At 47.5% G+C, this 25,297-nt stretch overlaps 1 protein-coding gene across 2 annotated transcripts; it reads left to right on the top strand.

Moving 5' to 3' along the window:
* The first annotated feature begins 3,741 nt into the window (after window positions 1–3,741).
* Window positions 3,742–20,186, top strand: GP2 (glycoprotein 2). 2 transcript variants are annotated; one of them, XM_024744461.1, is made up of 11 exons: window positions 3,742–3,842; window positions 5,259–5,439; window positions 7,918–8,358; window positions 9,204–9,314; window positions 10,510–10,727; window positions 11,222–11,370; window positions 12,780–13,025; window positions 13,924–14,086; window positions 15,041–15,125; window positions 16,323–16,367; window positions 19,709–20,186. In XM_024744461.1, the coding sequence occupies exons 2-11, from the start codon at window positions 5,352–5,354 to the stop codon at window positions 19,765–19,767; spliced, it is 1,605 nt and encodes a 534-aa protein (XP_024600229.1). In that variant the 5' UTR covers window positions 3,742–3,842; window positions 5,259–5,351; the 3' UTR covers window positions 19,768–20,186. The 2 variants fall into 2 exon arrangements, with proteins under 2 accessions (XP_024600229.1, XP_024600230.1); XM_024744462.1 differs by having other exon boundaries at window positions 5,317–5,439; window positions 19,709–20,073.
* Window positions 20,187–25,297: the final 5,111 nt, after the last annotated feature.

Genomic DNA, 25,297 nt, shown 5'->3' on the forward strand with positions numbered 1-25,297 from the left:
AGGAAGCTGATGCCAATGGGAAACGTCCACCTTGATGCCAGCTGCTTCCCTGGATGGACCCCAGCCATGGCGTTCAGGAGAGACCAAGGCCCTGACCCATTATTAGCACCTCTGATCCCAGGGAAAACCACACGTGTGTATCAGCAAACTGGGGACTGCGGGGACAGCATATCTCAAGTTAAGGAACCTCTTATCACACGCAGACACGCACTGAATCCCCATGCCTGCTGCCTTTATGTAAGAGCTTTATGTGGGAGGACGTCCATGGTCAGATGGGCCTGGCTAGACAAGTGCAGAATCATCTATACTTTGATTCAGGTACAAGAGAACATAAAGAAAAACAAAAACAAGGGCCAAAGGCAAGAGCCAGGAGGAAAAAGCACATCAGAATCTATCCTTTTGTCCCTCTGTTCCTTTCCTTTCTTTTTCTTTTTTTTTTTTTTTTTTTTTTTTTTTTTTTTTTTTTTTTTTTTTTTTGCGGGCCGCGAGCCTCTCACTGTTGTGACCTCTCCCGTTGCGGAGCACAGGCTCCGGACGCGCAGGCTCAGCGGCCATGGCTGACGGGCCCAGCCGCTCCGCGGCATGTGGGATCCCCCCGGACCGGGGCACGAACCCATGTCCACTGCATCGTCAGGCGGACTCTCAACCACTGCGCCACCAGGGAAGCCCTTTCTTTCCTTTTTTGTTTGCTATCAGATAGTTATTCAACTCAATATTCAACAGAGATTTTGAGCATAAATTCAAGGCCGGACACTTTTATAGGCAGCAGGGAAACTGACAGTGATCAAAACAGAGCCCTTGCTGGTAAGGAGCTTATGTTTAAAAGGGGGATACATGTAAACAATAGCTATGTGATATGTCAGGTGGTAACAAGCACGCAGAGGGAGGGGGTGGGAAACGAGGGTAATAAGGCAATGAGGGTGTTATTTTACATAGGATGCTTGGGGAAGGTCTCTCTGATAAGCCGAAACTGAGAGAAGTAAGAAAATGAACCAGGGAGACATCTGAGGAAGAACATTACAGGCAGTGGGCCAGCAAGTGCAGAGGCCCTGAGGTGGGAACTTGTGTCTTTCCACCAAGCTCTCAGTAAGACTTGGGCACCATAAGTTTGAGGCATTACACACAGGAAAGGGTCTTGAGCATACATACCGTGATTTCTGTCCATTTGTTTACCCAACAAGTACTTACTAGGTGCTGATTAGAACTGCAAAGACAGGATCCAAGTCCACAAAGATCTTAGGGCCTTCAGAGGGAGACAGATACGTTAGTGGGTAATTGAGTGTGAACGTAATCAGCCCAGAGAGGCATAGTAGCACAGAAGAGTAGTACAAGCCAGTCTGGGGAATTTAGGGAGGACTTCCTGGAAGAGGCAAACCTGAATGCTAAGCAGTAGGAGGCTGGGCACAGAGTAATCCAGGCAGAGGGAATAGCGCATGGAAAGGTGTGGAGGGGGAAGAGTTCAGAGAACCACAAATAGGCTGGAGCATAGAGTGTGTGGGGAAAATCTGTACATGAGATGGGAGCTGTGAACAGGGGTCAGATCCCAGGAAGCCTAGTGTGTGTGGGGTAGGGCATATTGCTGAGAGGTGACACTGTGGCCTCTGGCTGCAGGGAGATAACAGAATCAAAGGGGACAAGAACGAAAGCAGGGAGACCCATTAGGCAGCTGTTAAAATCACCCTCCTAAGAGATGATGGTGGCCTGAATTAAGGCTGATGACGTGGGGATGAGGAGGAAGGACAGGTTCAGGAATATCTGAAAGATTGATGATTATTGGAAACGTGAGGCTGAGGGAGAAAGGAAGGAGCCAGATTTCCAGCTCGGGTTACCAGGTGAGCAGTGGTACCATTGGTTAAGATAGGTTATACAACGAGTAGGGTGAGATCTCTGGGAATTGATGAGTTAGGATTTGGACCTGCTAAGGTTCACGGTGCCTCGAGCATCTCAGTCCAAGTGGAGAAGTCCAGCAAGCATCTGGGTAGGCGGATCTGAAGTTCAAGGGAGTGGTCAGGGAGGGAGATACAGATTTGGAACTCACCAGCCTGTGGATGGTACTTGAAACCATGAGATAACTTGACACCTCCCAGGGAAAGTCCGTGGAGTGACAAGAAAAATGGGACCTACCAGCATTTTCAAGGACAGCTGGAGGAAGAGAATAATTATGATGACAATGATAACGATAATGATAGAGCACGAGTATCCAGAGAGGTAGAGGAGAATCAAGGAAACAATTGGCACAGGGGAGTCAAGGAAATACAGAGCGCCTGAAGAAAGCAGCGAAAAATCCATGGACAAGAGGCCAGAAAAAATGCCCAGTGGACTTGCTTAAGAGGTGATCTTAGCAGGGCAACCTTAGCCATATGCCTCAGATTGAAATGGAGAAGTCAGAGAGGGATGGAGGAACTGACTTTGAAAAGAAGAACGATCACCTTATCAGAAGTTGGGGAGGGACTAGAAAATGAGGTAGATATTTATATGTTTCTAGGGGAAGGAAACACAAAGTTGAGTGAGGTCAAGTGTGATGACTTAAATTTTCTTGAGGTAGAATGCAAGACACCTGCTGAGAATGGAGGAAGTGGGGAGAGTAGGTGAGTAGTGATGGCTGCAAAGACTGTTTAAAAGGATGGAGAAGGTTGAGAGTGGCCATAGGGGAGACTAGGGTGGGTACCTGGCCAAAATGAATGGATCAGTGGGCTATTTTGTGGGCTCAGATGAATTTCTGAATCCAGCATTTGTAGTTGTTATAAGTTTCACATTTAGGGGATTCTTCTCCAAATGCACTAGGAGTAGAGAAGGTGGCTTGTACCATCTCTTCCTTGTCCATGTTGAGGTTTTCCTGAAAGTTGTTACCAACGCCAAGACCCCCATGCTCCCCGACCCTGTAGCCTTGCCTCCTTAAAGAGTCCCAGAGTAACACAGAAAAGGCAACGGCTATTTATTCTGCTAAAGCTGTGACTCTTTTGTTAATTCTGTAATACCTACCTTGCCACAAAAGCCAGGTCCAAGCCTGGAATTTAAAAGTCCAAGGTCTTCAGCTTCCTCTCAGTTTTATACCTTCCAATCTCTAGGGTAACCCACATACCAAAAGGTTCTTCTGATGCTTATTTTGTCCAAGGGCATGGGCTATCCTTTGCTAGCCCACGATTCACACATCTCCAGATTGGCCCTTCCCAGACTCCTCAGCATTGAGCATCTGAAGTTGGGTAGATTCTATGGGCCAAAAATCAGAAATACCCATCCCCCCCTTCCTTACTTACTCCCTTGCTCTAGCTGACTTCAAGCTGAGTGGCATCCAGACAAAAGCAGAAGTGTTTTAAGGTGATTAGCTAGGAACACAAGGTACAATTGAAAATCTGTTGCGCAAATAAGTGTGTGTTTGATTTCTCTCCACTTCCCTTTGGATATTAATCCTTTAATATCCAAATCCTTCCTTTTGATTAGCGTTTGGTTTCTGGTGATAAATATGGTACCAGCTTCGTTGGTTTATTGTGAGGATTAAATGTGAGAAGTAATGGGGGCAAAGCACTCCGTGGTGCCCAGTGTGTTCAGCCTTCAGTACGTGCTGCTCCTGTTTATAGAGAAGCATTTGCATGAAGGAGGGACTGCTGGGGGGTGGGGGGAGAACAAAGAGGCCTTCCTTCACCATCCTTTGTGGTAAATTGTTTATCTTACCTGCACCCAACCAGCCCAGTGTATGCCTGGTAGGCTAACTCCAGTCACACCTCTGCACCAATCGTGGAGAGCCACATGGGTGGGAAACTGCAATAAAAGGAAGGTCCACTGCAGGCTTGCGTTCCCATGGCCAGAGAAGGAGGAGGAATGCTCTGTGTTCTCACTTCCAGGTAAGTCCTGCTTCAAGCCCCAGCAGTCTTTCTCCTGATCCTGGGGGCCTCCCCCAACCCTTGACTCACTGGAATTGCTAGGGCTGTTTGTTTCTGGAGGCTTTCAGAACCCAGCAAGGAGTTTGCACCCTGGCCCTTGTCGAGGGCTCCAGATATCACTCTATGTCCAGTTCAGCCATGACTCCAGGCACCTGCTGGCTGCTCCAGGGCTAAAGATGCCCCTCACCCTTGTCCCTGGACACCCCACCGAGAAGACAGGCCTCTACTTGGGATTTTTTTTTTTTTAATATTTATTTATTTGGTTGCACTGGGTCTTAGTTGCAGCAGGTGGGCTCCTTAGTTGCGTCTCATGGGCTCCTTTGTTGTGGCATGCGAACTCTTAGTTGCAGCATGCATGTGGGATCTAGTTCCCTGATCAGGGATCGAACCCAGGCCCTCTGCATTGGGGGCGTGGAGTCTCATCCACTGTGCCACCTGGGAAGTCCCTCTACTTGGGATTTTATCTCTAAGAATTACCAGTCCCGGGCGCTCTCTCATAACAGATTCACGCTATCCCTTCCAGAAACAGACCTCTGTCTTCTACTGAAGTCTTCCAGAGGCTGTATGAAGTTATCCAAAGATTTTTCCATTTGAGGAGAGTTTCCCAGAAGAGGAAGTGTTATTTATTTGAGTGTTGACAGGCTCTTCACAGCTCTTTGTTTCTATCCACTCCCTCCCCGTTTATTATTCATTCATCCCTCAAACCCCTATCGAGCAACTCTTGTGCGTCAGGCACTGTGCAAGGAGCGAGACTGGGCTCAGTCTGACATGGTCTTACCCTCACAGACATCTACACACGTAGAGGACGCTTCAGGCTCTCTTAGCACAGTGCCTGATGCACAGAACTGAGAAAGGGAAGCCGTTACTTTTGTCGGTAGGTATTCATAGCACTGTCACCCGCCCCCCTCCATCCAGTCTCCAAGAGCCACTACCTTGACCTGAGTAGGAACTACCCTGAGACCTTCTAGGACATTCTGCAGTCCTGGCTGGCTCTAAGCTTGCCTTTTGTTCTCTTGCTGTCAATCTCACCCACTTGGCAAGTCTCCTGTTCCTGTTATACTACCTCCTTTCTTCAAGTCACACCTGCTTTAAAGCAATACAGCCCTTCATGAAGGAAGCCATCGGTCCATTTCGAAGAATATGGGCCTAAGCAAGCTATTTCACTTCCAGCACAGTGCTTACACATAGAAGGGGCTCAATAAGTATTTCTGGGATTAACTTACTCTGAGTCTCAGCTTCTTCATCTGTAAAATGGGAGGAATAATAATACTTTCCCTGGAGGGTGGTTCGGTGCCTTAAATGAGCTAAGGTATGCAAGGGGCTTAGTACACGTGCTAACTGATGTGAGTTCCCTTCTTACCCTTGCATGCACCCAAGGGAACAACCTCTGTCTCCTTGATCGTATCTGGGTCTCTCCCTCCCGCAACGCCCCCAGCTGCATTGATAATCTGCAGGCCACTGAGTGACCGCATGTCTCAGCTCATGGAAAGGATGGCTCCTGTCCTGTGGCTGGCCCTGGCCTCCTGCATTCTGACCCTGGCATCTACAGAACAGCAAGGTGAGTGCTCTGCTCACCTGGCATCTCAGATGCCCTGCAATACCTGGAGAGTGAGCAGGGAAGTGCAGAGAAGGTGCTTCGGGGTCAGTGAGGAGACAGGGGCATGACTAAAGCAAAGGTTCAGAAGCCGAAGAAAGTCGAGGGAAACAAGATGAGAGAAGCTGGAATCAGTCACAGTCTCTCAGAGAGCCAAATCAGAAACTCCCCTTCGAGGACAGTGGAAGCCAGTTAACATAACTTCCCGTGCCTGGATATGGGGGCGATCAGAGAGCCCGGGGTTCATGAGGACATGAATCACCCAGGCACTCTGTGCCTTGTTTTGGCAAGCGCCTCTCCTTCCGAGTCAGTTTGCTCATCTGTAAATTGAAAGGACTAGGCTTAGTGATCACTCTGTGGTCCTTCCAAAGACCCATGGATTGGGTATCTTAGATGCTTGTAGGAAGGGTTCTCAGGCTCAACACAAGGGTGAAAATTTCTGCCCGTGTCACCTGTGGAGGGGGCTAGAGGGACTCAGCTCATGGCCTCCCTTGGAAAAATACAGTGGGTGCAGGAAATAATCCAAGAATAACAAGTGCAGTGACTTCTTTCCTTAAAACAAGCATGTGCATAAGCAAGGCTTGAAAATGTCTTTTCTAAAAATTCCCTCTAATGTGATCCCAGCTTTGTGGGGATGGACAGAGCCTTAGCAATCAGAGCATCGGTGCTGGGCACACAGTCACCCATTAAGTAGCTTGTGCATCAGGGAAAAAAAAAAAAAGGGATGTGATGTGACCCTGGTAGGATATACTTAATTCATCGTTAAGGCACTCACACTATTCAACATATCAGAACTAGAGGAGAGAACTAGCTTAAACTACTAGGCCCCAGGGGCTGTGCGTGACATTTTGCACCTACTATCTCATTTAACCAGCCAACAATCCTTTAAAGCTTTATTTTCCCAAATGGGGCATGCCTATCCTGAAATGACTGTGAGGGTGCAGAAATTCTTAAAGAATTTTTGGGGGACTTCCCTCGTGATCCAGTAATTAAAATTCTGAGCTTCCACTGCAGGGGGCACGGGTTGGATCCCTGGTCAGGGAACTAAGATCCTGCATGTCGAGGGGCACAGCCAAAAAAAAAATTTTTTTGATAGCTATATATACTTTTCTTCATGGGTATTAAACAAAATAACTAGTACATCATACCTATGGTATCACAGCTATTACGCCTTAGGATGAAACGAATTTATAAAGAGAGTCATTGAAAGAAACACATGAAATAAATAATAGGACAGGTGGACACACGTGTGGCAAACGTCATAACCTGAGGCATGGGAATGGGTGAAGTACGGGCACCATTAGCTCACAGGTGTTGTTTTGCAGAAGAGTCTCAGGGGAGTTAAACCATCTGCCAAGGTCACCCAGTCAGCAGGCATAGAGCTGGGTTTAAACCCAGACTGAGCAGCCTGTTGGCTTCCTCCGCCCCCCACCCCATCCCTGCTTTACTTGTCTGCCTCTTCACGCATCACAGTCCCTGAATCTGTTAAAAGCCATGAGATCAGCAATCAGAAATAGTCCTGTTAGACCAGTTGGGGGTAATTTTGCTTCTCAGGGGACAATTGGCAATGTCTGGAGACAGCTTCGGGGAGGAGTACTCCTGGCATCTAGTAAGAAAAGCTCAGGGATGCTGCTAAACATCCTACAGTGCCCAGGACAGCCCCCAGCACAGAATTATCCAGCCCAAACATCAACAGTGCTGAGGTTAAGAAACCTTGTGTTAGATCTTCATCTACTGATAATGGACAAATGTCTATGATATATTAAGTAAAAAATGCAAGTGGAAATGGACATATATACACTACCAAATGTAAAATAGATAGCTAGTGGGAAGCAGCCGCATAGCACAGGGAGATCAGCTCAGTGCTTTGTGACCACCTAGAGGGGTGGGATAGGGAGGGTGGGAGGGAGACGCAAGAGGGAGGGAATATGGGGATATATGTATACATATAGCTGATTCACTTTGTTATACAGCAGAAACTAACACACCATTGTAAAGCAATTATACTCCAATAAATATGTTGAAAGAAAGAAAGAAAGAAAGAAAGAAAGAAAGAGATCCTGGTGGAAAAAAATAAGCTCTACAACATTAAACCCATTTTTATTTAAATAGAACTGTATTTTAAACATATGCATAGAAAGGGTCTAAAGACTGTACAACAAATTTATGGTTACTTCTGGGAATGCAATGGACTCTGACAAGTTTCATTTCTACTTTATTCATTTTAATGACCCCGATGTTCTTAATGCCTGTAATGTACCACACAAAGGCCTCAGGATCATTCTGACCCCAAGGTGATGAGGGCTGGTGGTCAATGAGTGGATCATGTTCTGCTTGTCCTTATTGGGGCCCCTAGCATTTCCAAAACAAAGTGTGTCGGGGATAAAAACGCTGTAGGCTCTGGGGTTTCTCTGTAAACCTAAGCATACTGTTACTCTCCAGGTTACAGAAACCCCACCAGTGCCAGTTCCTATGAGCAGGGCTTGGAGTGTGGAGCCCCTGGCACCCCAGAGGCGCAGCTCTGTTTTGACCCCTGCCAGAATTACACCGTACTGGATGAACCCTCCCGAAGCACAGAGAACACGGGAGAAGTCGAGAAATGTGACAGTGACAAGCACGGCTGGTACCGATTTGTGGGAGATGGAGGAGTGAGGATGCCGGAGGACTGCGTCCCCGTGCACCACTGCCAGACGGCTGCTCCCGTGTGGCTGAATGGCACCCACCCCACCGTCGGGGAGGGCATCGTCAACCGTACCGCCTGTGCCCACTGGAGTGGCAACTGCTGCCTCTGGAAGATGGAGGTGCTGGTGAAGGCCTGCCCGGGCCAGTACCACGTGTACCGGTTGGAGGGCGTCCCGCAGTGTGATCTGAGATATTGTACAGGTGAGGGGAGCAGGGCTACCCGGTGAAGTGCCCAGGGTCAGTAGAGCGAGTGGAGCGGGTCAGGAGGGGACTCAGCAGAACAGCCTCGACTCAGTGCCTGTCAGTTATTGCCCAGTGGGAATGTTGCCCAAGGGCTGCCAGACCTTCCAGCGTTTCAAGTAAAGCCAGAAATTCGGATTTGAAGGTGAAATCTCCCGGTACGTCTATCCACGTGTGTGGCATAATAGTAAGAACTCAGACTCATTGAGATTTAGATTTCACTTGGGCAGTTTAATTCAACTCTCTGAGCTTGGGTTTTCTGATCTGAAAAAAACGGACAATGGCAAAAACAACAGCAACACAGCATGCATTACAGTGTCTCTGCTCCTGTTCTAAACACTTTAAACCATTCATTCCTTTAGTCCTCTCCTCAACTTCATGAGACATGCACTATATAGTTAGTTCAGATGAGGGGTCTGGGGCACAGAGAGGTTCAGCAGTTCTCCCAACATCACAGAGCTGGAATTGTGGCAGAGCCAGATTTGAACCTAGCGCCCCAGCTGCACGATCCAAATGCTTAACTGCTGTGCTACCCCCACCCCCATGTGGTCACCACGTGAAATGAACGAGCTAATGCACGGAAAGTACTGGGAACAGCGTCTGCCTTGTAGTAAAAGCACTAGGATGGCACCTCCGAGGTTCTCACCTCACTGGATTAGGAGTCAGGAAATTCGAGTTTGAGGCTTGACCCTTCCACCAAGCGTGGCACAAGTCTTCCGTGCCCTGTAGAATGACAAGGTTGGCCTTGGTGGCCTCAGGTCCACCCTGCTCTGCATCTTATCCTCTTCCTCTGCACCCTACCCCAGACCCCGCCACCACGCAGGACAACTGTGAGAGGACCTGCCGCTCCAAGGAGGAGTGTCGCTTCGTCAGCGGCACCTGGGACTGCTTCTGCAGACAGGACCTCAATGTCTCCGGTGAGCCCTGGGATTGGACTGGCCTAGTGGGCAGGGCAGGAGGGAGGGAACTTCAGAGGGTCTGGACAAGGTGTGGACCAGAGTCAGTAGGGATGGAACTGAGGTCAGGGGATGAGAGTGCCCGAAGCCAGTGAGTTTGCAAGGATTGGGGGCAGGGATGGAGCACGTTTCCAGGTCAGCCACTGGACCGTGGCCTCAGGAATGAGTGGGCTTGACCCATGAGGGACAAAGGATGAGAACTCTGCAGGTGTGGAAGTTGTGTTCAAATATCTGCAGCGTCTATACATGAGGAACAGGGGCGGACTCCTGTGCCAGTCCTGGATTGGCCACAGGTGGGGCCCGGGGGCCTGGGACAAGCCACCTACACCCTCTGAGCCTTAATGTCCTCATCTGTAAAATGGGGATGAGATAATAATAAAAAATACCCACAATGCAGGGATTTTATGAGACTTCAATCAGAGCAGTCCAAATGGGCAGGCTCTGGAGGTGATGTTTTTCTCATCCCAGTAGGTAAGCAAACACAGTCAGGTGACCCATGGGTAGACATGCCACAGATGGGCCCTAAGCCCTGGGTGGGGATTGGATGAGCTTCCCGCTGAGATGATCTCCTTCCCTCCGAGACTCTAACAAGGGCCTCCGACTCTTGCTTTGGGCACAGGCCTGCTTTCCTGTGAGCACACTCCCAGTCGCTGCAGAGGAGAGAGTGTTCTAAGCAGAGGGGCAAGAAGCAGCCCGAGTTCCTCATCTCTGGCGACAAGGGTGTCCTTCTACCTCCAGATGCAGGGAGGGCACCTTTCACAGGGGAGACTTATTTCCTGCCTTCGGGGAGACAGAGAGGAGGGTCAGAGTGTCCCTCTTACATCAGCTGTACCTTAAGTAACTTTAATTCAAAATAATCAATGTACCATTAAGCATATTTTGGGGCGACCTGCTCTGGGGCTCAACAGGAACCAGACACGAGAACCTTCACCAAGCCTGCACACAAAACGCTTGGAAATCTTGGACCAGGGGCATCTTTGCCAACTTCGCCTACCACAAGCCTGGGTGTGAATCCCACGTGGGTCCCAGGCCCCCTCCAGTCTCCCCAGCCTCCCGGTGGGCAAGGTGGCTTTGCCAAAGGGCAGAAAGTGTGAGCTCTGCCCGCTACTTCCAGGCTTCTGTCCACTCTACCTACCTCCCTCTCCCAACTTTCCAGATGTGCACAGTTTGCAGCCCCAGCTGGACTGTCAGGCCAAGGAGATCAAAGTGTCCCTGGACAAGTGTCTGCTGGAAGGCCTGGGTTTCGGGCACGAGGTCCATGCCTACCTTCAGGACCAGAACTGGAACTGCAGCAGTATGATGCAAACAGAGGAGGACAACTGGATATCGGTGACCAGCCCCGCCCGGGCCGGGGCCTGCGGAAACATCCTGGAGGTGAGTGGTGTTTATCCCACTGCTGCCGCAGTGCGGGAGCTGGGCTGGCGGGGCCTGTCTCAGTAACTGTGAGCCCTTGGACAAGTCGCTTAGCCTCTATGGGCCTCTAGAGGTACGTGAGCTCACACATGTTCGTCCAGGAGAGAGCTGACAATAGGTTTGATGCTTAAGCTCAGTAAATGTAAGTTACAATTATGATTATTTCACTTAGGGACGAGGTGGGAAAGGTTCCCAGAGGACCAGGCGTGGTGGTTCCTGACTGTTCGCAAGGGTCAGCAACTTATTGTTCTAGTTTTTGATCTGGGGTCCTCAGTCCCCTTCCCGTAAAGTGTCAGTGCCACTGCGGGAGGAGGCCCATTGCCTCCTTGAGGTCAGAGGGCAGGGTGTCAGCTTGACTGACAGCATCAACTCTGGAGTCGCACAGACCTGAATCCCAGATACACTTGTACCCTCATCCACGTGAACATACATGTGGTCTTGTTTTTATGCCAAAGAGAAACCAAACCCATGCCATCTACAAAAACACCCTCTCCTTGGTCAACGATTTCATCATCAGAGACACCATCCTCAGCATCAACTTCCAGTGTGCCTACCCGCTGGACATGAAAGTCAGCCTCCAAACTGCCCTGAAGCCCATCGTAAGGTATGGCACTGACCCTTACTTACCCTTTGACCCGTAACCCTGACTGACATCACGACATCTTAGGACGTCCACAGGATCCGCCCACCTCCTGCAGCAGCTTCCGTTCATTCGCTCGTTCACTCCACAAATATTTGCTGATTATGTATGAGGATGTTTGGCATGAACAAGGCAGGCATAGAATATTTTGTGGATATTAAAGATTATTACTATGAAACAATACAACAACATGAAACAGTGTTAATTAAATACGCTAAGGACGGGCTTCCCTGGTGGCGCAGTGGTTGAGAGTCCGCCTGCCGATGCAGGGGACACGGGTTCGTGTCCCGGTCCGGGAGGATCCCACATGCCGCGGAGCGGCTGGGCCCATGTGCCATGGCCGCTGAGCCTGCGCGTCCGGAGCCTGTGTTCCGCGACGGGAGCGGCCACCACGGTGAGAGGCCCGCGTACCGCAAGAAAAAAGTACGCTAAGGAACAAAAATGCACAACAATTTCATTTGTCTTGAGGAAGAAAGGCATTAACAACTAACTATATCAAAAATTATTTACAAGTGAGATGCATGCAGTGTGGGGTAGGCTTGGAGTGCTGTGGGATCAGGGAGCAAGGGTCCCTGACCTAATCTTGGTTGGGGAGCACAGTTGGGGGCAGGAAGGCTTCCCTGCAAATGTGGGATTTAAGCCAGATCAGCTTTGATTGGATAAACAGCACCTGTAAATCACCAGAAATAGAACCAAATAGCAATTTGGATGGAATTCAATTTGGGTAGGGGCTTTTGTCTTTTGTTCACTGCTGTATGGCTGTGCCTGGAATGGGCCCTGTTGAAGGAATTCCTCAGCATTCTTAGACTTGCTGGGGGTCCTTCTGGGGGTATCAGAAACCCAAGGTGCCCTTCCCATTCCCTTATTGCCTCCTGGGCTCACAGAATGGCAGGGTTAGGATTAGAAATCTTCTGGTTCAATTTCTAGATTTCAGTCTGTAATGTGTTGGGGCCCAAGGTTCATAAAAAATAAACATTAAAGCCATTTTATTTATCTTGTTAAACTTGGTGTTTCATTGAAGATTATGGGGTGCAGGGAAGAGGTCTGCTGCTAAAAACTGTGAGCCCACAGAACTGGTTCCAAGCCCTATTCTACAGGTTAAAAGACGGAGGTGTTCTTTGAGTGAAGGAGGTATGTCTGCTCTCTGATGCAGGGAGAATTTGTAGGAATCCTGGAGCCAGACTCATGTGTTTGTCAAGTTTAGTGCCTAGAAGGTAGTAAATGCTTGATTTAAATAAGTGATTGAATAGTTCATTTAGGAATCAAAGATAGGCCTCTGCCTTCATAACCCGACACAAGTGTGGGACTTGATTGATTTTGTTCTCACTGGTCAAAACCTGAAGTTTCCATTCTTGTGGTTTCTCTGTTCTCAGTTCCTTGAACATCAGTGTGGACGGGGAGGGAGAGTTCACTGTCAGGATGGCCCTCTTCCAAGACCAGAACTACACATCTCCTTATGAAGGGGCTGCAGTCGTGCTGTCTGTTGAATCCATGCTCTATGTGGGCGCCATCTTGGAGGGAGGGGACACGTCCCGATTTAACCTGGTGTTGAGGAACTGCTATGCCACGCCCACTGGAGACATGAATGACCCTGTGAGATATTTCATCATCAGAAACAGGTATCGGACAATCTGGGGTTATCTTTTGGCCTAAATGAGGTTTGGGCTGGAGAAGAATGATCACCTCATCCCTGCCCGGCAGTTGAGTAACTTGGCTTGCCTCTCTTGGAAAATAATTTGGTATTACATATGATGACCATACCCTGTGACCCAGAAATATCACTCCTGAGATTGTAGCCTTAAAGGATTAATACAAAATAGGTGGGCAGGGTAAAGAAATGCCAATTATTTTTCATTTCAGTATCTTTTATAACGTTGGCAATAGGTTCATAATTCAGAAACAGGGGACTTTTATACAGATGTTAACACTAACTGAACAACATGAAAATAGTGTAACTGTTATGGGACAAAATATTATTGAATATTGTTAACTAGCAAAAACAAAGGGAAATGCATATCTGTAGATCATGATTCAAACCGTGGTAATAATACTAGTTACCATTTCCCATAGAGTTTAGCTGTATGCCAAGCAACGTACTAGGCAGAATATAAGGATTATCTCATCAAATGCTCACATCAACCCTAGGAAGTGCATATTCCTGTCCCTACTTTACAGATAAGAAAAGTGAGGTTCAGTAAAGTAATCGGCTCACGATCGCTTAACTAGAAAGTGGGCTGGGTTGGAATTTGAAATCAGTCTGTCTCGTTCCAGGGACTGTGCCCCCCCTCCGCCACCAAACTTAAACCGTGTGGGCTTATGGGTAACATTGTGGAGGAAACCTGGAGGAATAAAAGTCTATGTTAGAGGTTGGAGAAAACACTTGGCGGGAGGTGGGGAGGCTCTTTAATTCTCTCCGATGCTATTTTTATACTGGGTACAAATTAAAGATGCAGCCAAGGGCCTCAGGCCCCCTGAGTTGCTCTAGAAGTTAAATCCCTGTGCCTGTCACCCTCCCAGCTGCCCAAATAAACGTGATTCCACTGTCTACATGGAAGAGAATGGGGTGTCATCGGAAAGCCGGTTCTCAGTTCAGATGTTCATGTTTGCTGGAAATTATGACCTAGTTTTCCTGCATTGTGAGATTTCTCTCTGCAATTCCCTTAAAGAGCAGTGCCAGCCGGTGAGTATCTCTTTGGACTGAACAACTATTCAGTGCCTGATATGGGGCCTGGTACCTCCATATATATTTATTGGAATTATGGATGGATTGAAAGAAGGGAGGGAGGAAAGGAGAGAGGAAGGGAGAAAGGCAAAGGAAGTTAGATGGATGAAGAGATGGAAAGATGGATGGATGGGTAGATGGATGGAAGGGAGGGAAGGAGAAAAAGAGGAAGAGAGGGACAAAAGAAAGATGAATGGATGTACTTTAAGCCTCCAAAAGCCCACAGGTAAGCAATCCTTGTGTCCCCAGGAAGTATATCAGATGAAAGAGCCTGTCCTCTAGGTTTCCTTGGCCCAGGACATTTTAAATGATTTTAATAATAGTTGACTTTTTTTAGTGCTTACTCTGTGTCAAGCGCTGTACTAAAACTTTTATATGCCTTATCTAATTTAATTCTCACAGCAACCCTTTAAGTAGATTCTTTTAGCAACCCCATGGTACATATGAGGAAACTGAGCTCAGAGAGGTCCCTTGCCCAAGGGCCACACAGCTAGAAAGTATCAGAGCTGGGGTATGCCCTGGCTGAGGAGTAACTACGGTGCCCATGCTCTTAACCCAGATTTAGCACTGCCTGCTAAGAGTTGGCATTTCTTGAGTGCAGACTATGTGCCTGTGTGCTGCAGACATACTTCCTTTTAACCTTCACAACCAGGAAGATACTATTTAATAATAGTAGACAGGTATAGTCATTTGTCCCAAATTAAACAGCTAAAAGAGAGGAGACGAGATTCAAACCCAGGTTCATTTGACATGACAGTGAGAATTCTCTAGATTGAGAAAACCAGACATCAGAATTAGGATCATAGAGTGGGTGAGGCTCCATTCTTGGGCCGGAGCTGCCCATTGCAGGAGTAGCCTGGAGAGGAACGTGCCTTTACATTTTGACATAATGAGAATTCTCCATCCCCACAGTCTTGCTCGAGAAATCAACTCCGCAGTGAAGGAGTGGCTATTGACCCGGCCCGTGTTTTAGATCTGGGACCCATCACTCGCAGAGGTAAGAAGTGGCCACGTCCTAGTGATAACACCAGCTGGCCAAGTGCTGACAGTTAACTGCAGATGCCTGGGGTCACCAACCTAACAACCCAGGGCGTTTTCTGCTTCCTCAGTGCCCCCCACTGGTGAATGCATCTTTCCAGGAGATGGTTTGGGTAATGATAATCGCTTTTGCCACATGTGCCGTGCGCTAGAGATCAGGCTAAGCTCTCAGCGTGCACTGACTCACTTAATCCTCCCCAGATGCATCCATTTTACAGGTGAGAAACTGAAGCTCAGAGAGATTAAGTGACTCACCCAAGATCACCCACTCATGAGCAGCTGGAGTTAGCGCTGAACCCAGCTCGGTCTGATTCCAAAGCGTGTGTCCTTTGCCTTTTCCCTCCTGCCAGGTCCCCATAACTCAGTCTAAGTCCTAAACCAACTTTGTTTTCTGAGGAATGACCGTGTTTCTCAAAATCCAGTTACAGTGTTCTGGGGCATGACATAGGAGAAGCTTTCCAAGTGCTCCTCAAATTTTCATCCCTCCATCCCATGGGTTAGCAGTACCTGTGGTAGTTAGTCATGGTTTTTATTCACACTGGAATGGCAGAATCAAGAAATCCAAAAAAGTGAAAACATTTTTTTTCGTCCTAGAGAAATTAGGATGCAGTAACATTAATAACAGTAATAATAGTAACGGTAATAATAATACTTTGTGCCTGGCACCATACCGAACACATTTATATGCATTGTCACATGAAGTGTTCACAACAGTCTAAGGACGTAAGCACTATTACCACTTCCATTCTCCAGATGAGTAAACAGCCTGTCTCCTGAAGAAGGCTCTGCCTGGAATTGTCCTGTCCTTTTATTGCCTCATGTGTTGTCACAGGGTAGCTAGGGGAGCGGGGAGGAGGTGCTAGGAACTTCCACTTTGCAACCAGACAGACTGGGGTTCAAATCCAAGCTCTTCCACTTACTGGCAGACATTGCTGAGCCTCAGTCTTCTCATCTGTCAAATGGGGATGAGAACAGTTTCCTCACAAATCTGTCAGGAGGATTAAGTTTCATATGCATGACAATAGATGCTTCCACAATGTGGATTGTCCGTGACTGTGACGGCCAGGTCCAGGAGGTCTTGGAGCAACTATGGCTACAGTGCCACAGTCAGTGGAGCATGACTATGGCAACCCTCACCTTCTGCTCTTGTCTCTAGGTGCCCAGTCTCTTGGTGTCATGAGTGGAACCACCAGCACTGCAGGTACATCATTTTCTCCTGCCTTTCCCACAGCCCTCCCTCCCAACTCTCCCTCTTTTTAATTCAGTGAATATTTAGTTATAGCCTCTTCTACGTGCCAGGCCCTGTGCCAAGAACTGTGGACCGTGATATAAATCAAACCCTAGACTGGCTCTAGAGATGAGCTCTCACAGTGTAGCAGGAGAGCCAGTCATTAGACAGGAAATGTTTGTTGAGCACCTACTGTGTGCTAGGTTTTGTTCTAGACAGTGAAGTTATAATGGTGAACGATACAGGCCAGATGCCTGTCCTCATGGAGATTGTGTTCCAGTTGAGAAATAGATAACAAAAAGTTAACAACGTAGTTTAGAAATAGAGGAGAGTGATGTGATAGAAAATTACCAGCATGGGTTAGGGTTAAATAACTGCCTTAAATAACACAGAAGTTTATTTCTCTCACACATAAATGAAGTCCACAAGGCAAGCAATCCAGGGCTAACAGGGCAGCACCATGAGGTCATCAAGAATCCAGACTCACTTCATATGGATAAGGGAAGGCTAGCTCCTAGTAAAGAGAGGTAGGCTCTGAGGGCATTCGTTCCGGGGTACCAGCAGAATCACAATCCTTAGGGGCCTCTATCCAGATGATCTCATCCCATGTTCCTCAGTCCCCAGGTTTTTCCAGCCAGAGCTCTGACATCGTAGCAAAGCTGCCTAGACAGACCATTCAACCATCATTTAAGCTTGGCAACTATATTGAGTCCAAATTTGCTCTTCAGCTGTATCCACTCTCCTATTGGCTGTAGATAAGGGCTTCTTACAAGCTAACTAACTACCAAAGAGACCCTCTGGCTCCCTCACTTGGCCCTAACAATTAAAACTCCTCAGTTACTCATCCTTCTGCAGTAGGGCATTACTATAAAGCAGTAATAATTAACCAATTCCAGTTCCCCTGTACTTAAAGGCCTGAATCATTGTACTGGCCAGAGAATTCCCCCCTCAACAGGGACTTTCTCTTGAGTCACTAATTGGTGAACATTTTAGCAATTATTTTGCTACCTTATGATGGGAACTACTCATGCCACACATATTAGTTGGGATTGGGTTCTAAAAAAAAAAAAAGAGAATCCAACCTCCTTCCATCTCACCCCTCTACCATCTTTAGGGTGTGGCCATCACCTTCATGGTCCAAGATGGCAGCCAGAGCACCGATCTTTATATCTAGGCCAGGATTGAGGGAACTTGGAAGAAGTCAATGACTTTTAAGGAACAATCCTGGAAGCTGACACCTTATACCTCCACTTACATCTCATTGGCCAGTGCTTAGTCACATGGCCACACTTAGCTGCAAAGGAAGTTGGGAAATGTAGTCTTTATCCTGGGTGGCCATGTGCCCAACCAATGTGTGATGGTTCTATTACCAAGATAGGAAGGAAAATGAATATCAGAATGGATAAATGGTCAGAAAATGTTTCAGAGGAGGTGATATTTGAACTAAATGAGAAAAAGGAGACAGGTGTGCAAATATTAGCAGAATAAGCCCTGTAGGCCAAATGAACGCCAGTTGCAAAAATGAGATAGGCATCTAAGCAAATAAATCACAAGCAAGTAGGTAGTGCAGAAGGGGCACACGGAAGAGTAATTAACTGTATTGGAGAAGGTCAGGAGAGAATTTCTGCATGTGTTAACATCTGAAAGGGCTTTTGATGGATGAATTGGAGCTCAATAGGAAGACAAATCTAAGAAATGTCTTTTGGCCCAAAGGGAAAGCAATGCTATTAAGATTTCACTATCCCCCAAAATGGCCTATGCTGGTGAACCCAGACATGAGAGAGTTCTACCCATCCTCAAATCTCCAACTAGATAACAGTCTAAAAGTTTCCAGATAATCTCAAGTTGTCCTCTCCATGCTCAGTGCTAACATTCAGACAACACTCAGAAAAGCAGTGCTCATTGGAGAGGGCGGTTAGAGCTCAGAGCAAAAGCAGCTTGAGAGCAGGGACCTCAATCTCATTCATTTCTTCCAGTCCTTCACGTTAGCACAGTGCCGGGAGCAGCCTGGCTTCCCAGTAGACTTTGCCAAATTGACTAATTTCTTGGTGGGTAGTGGATTCTGGAGCCTTCTGAAAATGGAGGGAGTTACTCTGACCTGGTAGCAGAGTACCACAAGAGGGCACCTATGGTTTCATTGCTTGCTATCTCCCACAAGCATTTTTGATGTTTTAGAATTAATTAAACATCAACCTATGTTTCATAATTATAAGCTGGCTGTCATATACTAATATGTTTCTGAAAATTAGGATATTCTTCTCCCCCTCCCTCCTAAGGACATCAGCAAGTTACTCTGAAAGTTAGGGGACAGAGAGCCGTTATAACCTGGTATTGGGTGGAAGCGGCGGTGCATGCCTCTCCCAGGTCCTCCAATATGAGGCAGCTCTGATCCAGGATCTAAGCCCTTCTTTAACCCTGAGTATACAGTAATGTTTAGAAGAGATATGATTCCAACCTCCCAGATCTTAGAGTCTGATTTTCAAAATCAATACTTACATGGTGTTTACCATGTGCCAGGCACTGTTCTAAATGCTTGCTATGAGTTCACTCACTTGCCTTACAAAAATCTCACGAAGTAGTAGCTGCTAGTAATGTTTCTATTTTGCATACAGGGAAATTCAGGTTTGGAGAGCTTCAATAACTTGCCTGGGTCTGCACAGCTAGTTGCAGAGCTAGGATTCTAAGCTAAGTAGTCAAGCAACAGAAGTAGTGCTTTTTAACCTCCCTGTCCTTCTGCCTCTTCAGTATTAGTCATAGTAAGTAATGCTAGCTGCTGTAACAAACAATCCCCATTTTTCTGTGCTTTTATACAACCGTTTATTTCCCATTAAATCACTGGAGGATGCAGTTCAGTGCCTTTGCAGTCATTAGGAACTCAGGTTCTTACCTTCTGGTAACTTCTGGCAACTCTACTGTCCCCCGCAAGTCCTCTCCTGGATCCTCTGCATCTGGTCCCTAGATGATGGATGAGGGAGCAGGGAGAATTATGTAGGAGGTTTTAAGGACCAGGCCTAGAAGCAGTTTCTACCCACATTCCACTGGCCAGATTCAGTCATATGGTCCCACCTACCTGCAAAGGAGGTGGGGAAAAGTGCCTTCCAGCATGCTCAGAGGAAAATGAAGTTTGTTTGGTGGTGGTGAGACAGCTTTGCCTCTACCACATGGCCCTGTGCCACCTCCCAGGGGCTATAACCCAAAATAAATATTAAGGATACTCTGCCTTTGTCATCCTTGTAAGACAGAAGATAGGGATGCCACCTCATTTTGGCTGCTGAATTCCAAAGCCCACCTGACAGTCCTCTCTTGCGTTTCAGCGTTCCTGGTGGCCTGGCCCATGCTTCTCCTGCCTGTCCTCCTGGCTGGGCTGTTCTGAGAGCTCATCTGGACATCTGGCCTTGAAGCTCGTGTTCTTCCCTCTGGCGATGGCTTCCAGTCACCCTTCACCTCTGCTGATTCTCTCTCCAAATCACATAGACAGTCTCCAGGCCTGACTAGGTTTGGAGAAAAAGAAGAGTTTCGCTTGTTTGACACTCGCAGTGCCTTTGAATTCCTTTTTTTCTCGGGTGGGTGCCCTGCCATCTGGCCTGGCCGGACTTCCTCATTCATTAGCAGGATCCTGAAAGCAAATTTGTGACGTGCTTCTGTGGCTACAAGTATAGCACATGTTCATAACTTCAGGGAAGAGGGGTTGTGTCAATGGGGGGAAGGGGTGGGGGAATTGCTTGTAAAAAGATACCTCCCACAGACTTCCCAAACACCCCCTGTTCTGACTGCCATGTGAATTGAACAGACCAATGTTTGCTTTCACCCTGCTTCCTCTGGTGTACTTCCATCACAGTTTCAACAATATGCATGGGAACATGTTGTAAAGGGGTCACTTTTGGAGACCTTGTTCTGGGGAAAACTGGTGCCCATTGTTCCCCTGTCCCCCACCACACTGCAGACATGCTTTGACATGCCTAAAACTACACAAACCCCTACCCCTGGGACCTGGATGCTAGAGGAAATGCTCAGTTTGGGTGCAGAAATGCTGTCACCGCAGAGCACACCTCTAGCTGTAAATAGTGATGCCCTTGCTCTGAAGGGTTAAGCAGGGAGTCCCACTATAAAATGATGCATCAGTTCTGCCATGGGGATGTAGCAGCAGAGCCTGGGGGATGGGTGAAGTCCCTTTCTGGAAACCTTGAATGAACCCTCACAAAGACTCCATGAAGATGCCACAGATAGAAAATGCTATGCATGAGGCCTCTCCAAGCCAGCCTCAGGGAAAGTGACAGGATCAGGGCTAGGCGACCAGAGGCAGAGCCTATCATCTGCCAGGAGGAGACTTTCCAAAGTGCCACGTTGTTCAGAGATGGTATGGTTGCAAGAAAGAGAAACCCACTCCAGTGGACTCAGGCCACAGGGGAATTAATTATAAGGATATAGGAGCACCAAGTCCAGGGACAGAAGGTACAGCCTGACTGCACAAGGAGAACCACGAGATACTGAAGTTTGTCTGTCTTTCCACCTGTCACTCTTCCTAGAACCTTGCAGCCTTTACATCTGCTTATCTTTATGTGTTCCCTTCATTTCCCCCCTCTCTCTGTGAAACTAGCTTTACCCGTTCATTCATCATCCTTGATTAAATACGGACATTGCAGCTTCATATCACTTCTTAATTCAGAGACCACAGAGACCAACTGGCATCTTGGTATTCCACATCCAAATTGCACCCGGGGAATCTGATTTCCTTGTGGGTATGAGTGCTTCCCCTGGTCCAATCATTGAGGGCAGGCGAGCGGGCTCATCTAGCACAGAGCCAGTGGGGCCGACCTGAGGGGGCAGGTCTCAGATAAATGGGGGTGTTCCTTGGACAGATATCCCAAAAGACCACTATGATAGTGGCTTCTTTGAAAGGGGGGTTCCCAGGAGGAATTGCTTTCTGTTTCCCAGTAAGTTAGAGGATTCACAGCTACTATATTCCAAGGGAGGTGTCATGCTAGGAATGGACCTGAAAGGAGGTCAGAGGTCCTAATCTTTCGCCTCTCTGAGGCTCATCTTCTCCCTTCTGTAGAAAAAAGGGGCTTGGCTAGAGCAAGATTCACAACATTTATAGTGGAGCTATTTCTTTAAATACGAGTCTACATGAACATCCAATATCTAGAGATTAAAAGCAAATAGACTCTTGTTGATGTCAGGTAGGGGGCTTGCCTCTTCCGTTCTGTGCTTCCCTCCTCAAACCCCCAAAGAAACTCCATGATAACCCACAGGGTTACCAAGGGCAAAATTTTGGAATTCCCTGGAACATACAACCTCTAATATCCCTTCCGGTGTAAAGCACACGGGATTCCACTTAACTAGACTGACGCCCTTTGTCTATCTGTCTGTCTAACATCTATTTGTATATCATCTATCTATCTATCTATCCATCTAGCTCCTAGTCTCTCTTTCCCTCTCCATCTGTCTGCCTATCATCAAGGTAGTTACAGCTTTTTGTGTTCTGTGAATGGGCATCCCTACAAGCAAGAGCCACTGAATATTCAGTCTCCTTCGTTCATTCAGTCAACACTAATCCGCTGGGCAGTTGTTATGTCCCAGGTCCAAGGGCCTCTGGGTAAAATAATGAAGGAAACACAGTCCCTGCCCCTAAGATGTTGACAATCTGGTGGAACACAAACATGCACAGGCAGATCACATCCACACACACTTTCCCACTGACCCTCAGGTCCAGAACTCACACCCATACCAACATATACACTTGCAACAGATATACGTGTCAACTTCACGTGCTCAAAGATACATGTCGCACACAGAGATCCTCACCTGGGCCCTCAAGCTCAGTCACCTACATGTTTATTGCCACGAATAACTTAGTAACAGCTAACAGTTTAACATGTCCTGTGCATCATTCTAGATGCACTGTGGACACTGTATCGTTCCACCCTCACATTAGGTACTGAAGATATGTACTTTTATTGCCCCCAGTTTAGAGATGAGTAAACCAAGGCTTAAAGAACTACTCGCCCAAGAGCTTATAGCTTTCAAATTCTGTATTCAGGGTTTAAACCCAGGTAGCCTGAATTTGGGGCATTTGCTCTTGACTGGACATTCTATGCTGCTTCTGTTTATATACAAAGCACACACACACACACACACACACACACACACACACACACACACACGTACTCATATATCCACACATGCACCACTATATATACATGCATCCACTCATGTGCATACAGGCACATGGGAACAAATGTGGACACAAATGTGGACACATTTGCCTACACAGAGACCCTCACACATACCAGACATGAACATTAATGGACACACAGATGCTAATGTGTACACTGACTTATGTGTGGTCATGTAGATGCAGACACATACACCTTAGTACAGAAAAAAATAAAACAAGAAACATATCCTATGCTACACACACACACAAGCACACATAGATACATATACATATGCATACAGGACCTGGATCCAACTCCCCAGGAGCCAGGACTCCAACCATGTCTCCTCTCTCATTAGTTTTCCTCTCCTCCATCCCCAGTCCTGCACAGCTGGGCACTGAGACAAGAAGTCCAACCTGGGTCACAGTGAAAATAGGCTCTAGACTCAGCATCTGGAAGTTCTGGAGTAGAAAGATGATGGAGACAGTGAGAAGGAACCTGACCCGTATCAGGAACACTGACGTCTCTGTCCTGGCGGGGCGTGGGGTACCTCCTCGTAGCAGTGGTGGAGGATGCAGAGAAGAACTGGGCAGCCCTGCCCTCTAGGACCTTAGAGTCGACTTGGGAAAGCAGGGCATACAGACTCCATGCAGCCAAAGCCAAGCCAAAGCCAAGTGTAAGACTGACACAGACACTGCTGCAAGATGGGGAGAAAGGAGAACTCAACTCAGCCTGGGAGAAGAAGCAAGTATCCCAGCCCAGAGAGTTTAGTGCCTTCATTTTCCAGTTGGAAACTGAGGTTCCCAAAAGAGAAGTCACATGTCCATTCTTAACCCTATAAGGGACACTAGAAGACGTGTTGTGACCAGCTGGGCATGAGGGGCAGGGGGAAAGTGGTCCCCTGAAGGAAATTGGAATGAGGACCCTAAAGGATAAATTCCACCCATCCTAAGTCATTTCATAATCTCTCCTCACCCCCTCCTTCTTCTTCCACCCCTTTCTCTTACAAAGTGCTGGAAATCACCCTTTTCTTTTCCTTCCTCATCACAGTAGATTGTCCCTTCTAAGGAGAGAATCTTAGAAGGTTCTGTGACCTTCTGTGACTTTTCTTCAATTCCATTGACGCTGATCTCTTCTAAGTCACCGTCCTCTCATACCTCTATAATAGCTTCCCCGCTGGTCTGTCTCCAGCCTCACCCCTCCCAATCCACTCTCTACACTGCGGCCAGTCAGCATATAAAGCGATTCACTTCTCTCTTGAAACCCTTCAGCAGCTCTTTACCTTCTATGGAATGAGGTCAGCGTACTAGCTGGCAGACAAAGTCCCCACCGTCTGAGCCCTGGCGGTCTCTTCAGCCTCAGATCTTATACGTATCCCCTATATACCCCTGTTCTGGCTTCTCTGAATTTTCCACCTGTTCCATTTCACCTGTGCTGCTTTTTTCATGTGCTGGTCTTGCTGCCTGGAAGGCCCCTCCCGTGCTGGGGATGTGACCCTAATTAACTTTAGGGTCATTTCTCCTGGAAAGCCCTCCTGTCCCTGCTCCCCAGTCTAGAGCTGATTACACTCCGTTCTGTGAGCCCTTCTCTCCAGAACCTCATTCTCCTGTTCATTATCAGCATCTGAAGTGATCTGTTTATACTCATCCCACATCCTCCACCCTAGACTGTTGGTTCCTCAAGGACAGGGGTTTTGCCATATTCACACATCACTGGCTGGATAAATGAAGACACAGCCTGCATCATCTTCCAGGAGAGGAAGAAAGAACTTAATATCAAAAATAAAGAAGAATTTCTCACTTGGATAATTATGAAAGCGCCAACTCAGAATGGGAACAGGAATCCTGGGCTCGACCCCAAACGTGCACTGCATCCCAGTGTCAGTCAATCTTAGCAAGGATCGCTTTTCTTTCCCTTTAGTTCCCATCTTCTGTGACTTCAGGGGAGGTTGCTTGGAAATCTGAGTATTTTTTTTTTCTTTTTTTTTCTCATTGAGGAGGGCTCTTAGGAAACTGATAGAGCGGTTATTAGTGGAGAGCAAATTGAGAGAGCTGAAGAGTGATTATAACTTAACAGCAGGGGGGGGGAAACACACACAAGAAAACCCCCCATAAAAACCAAGCACGTAAGAGATTGGGAGACTAGGTCCAGAACTGAACACACATAGCAGCTGTAAGGGTGGAAAAATAATTTTCCCTCTATTCTTATAGGTAGAGGCTGAGACACACACCCCCCACCCCCTGCACCAGATACACACACACACACCATAATAAAAGATTAACAGGAGAAAAACAAACATCAGTTTAATAACATGTCCACCTCCTGTATACATGGGAGATGCCCAGGAAAACCGACGTGCAGAGTGCACTGGGCCAGGAATCAAGAAATTCAGATTTCAGACTGACTTCTGCTGATGTGAGTTCAGGGATGCCACTTAACTTCCCTTGGGCCATCTGTAAATTAAGATAATGATACCTCTTCCACCGCACTTAATGATCTATGACTCTGCTTTCGACAGGCTGTGGCTGTCGCATGATCTGGCCCCAGCATAGCCCTCTCTATCCAAACTGGGGCTGTCTCAAGACACATTCCCAGTGGTACACTTGGCCTCAGAACCCTCTGGTTGGCTTGGAACCTGGGAGAGCACCTCTCTGGTCCTGAAATGTAAGCGGGGGAGGCAATTCAGAACTCGGAGATTACCTGGGAGAAAATGTTCCCTTCCTTGATTCCTTCAAGTTCTTTCTG

Source organism: Neophocaena asiaeorientalis, unplaced genomic scaffold (assembly GCF_003031525.2).
Source record: "Neophocaena asiaeorientalis asiaeorientalis breed wild unplaced genomic scaffold, Neophocaena_asiaeorientalis_V1.1 scaffold91, whole genome shotgun sequence".
Classification (NCBI taxonomy): Eukaryota; Metazoa; Chordata; class Mammalia; order Artiodactyla; family Phocoenidae; genus Neophocaena; species Neophocaena asiaeorientalis.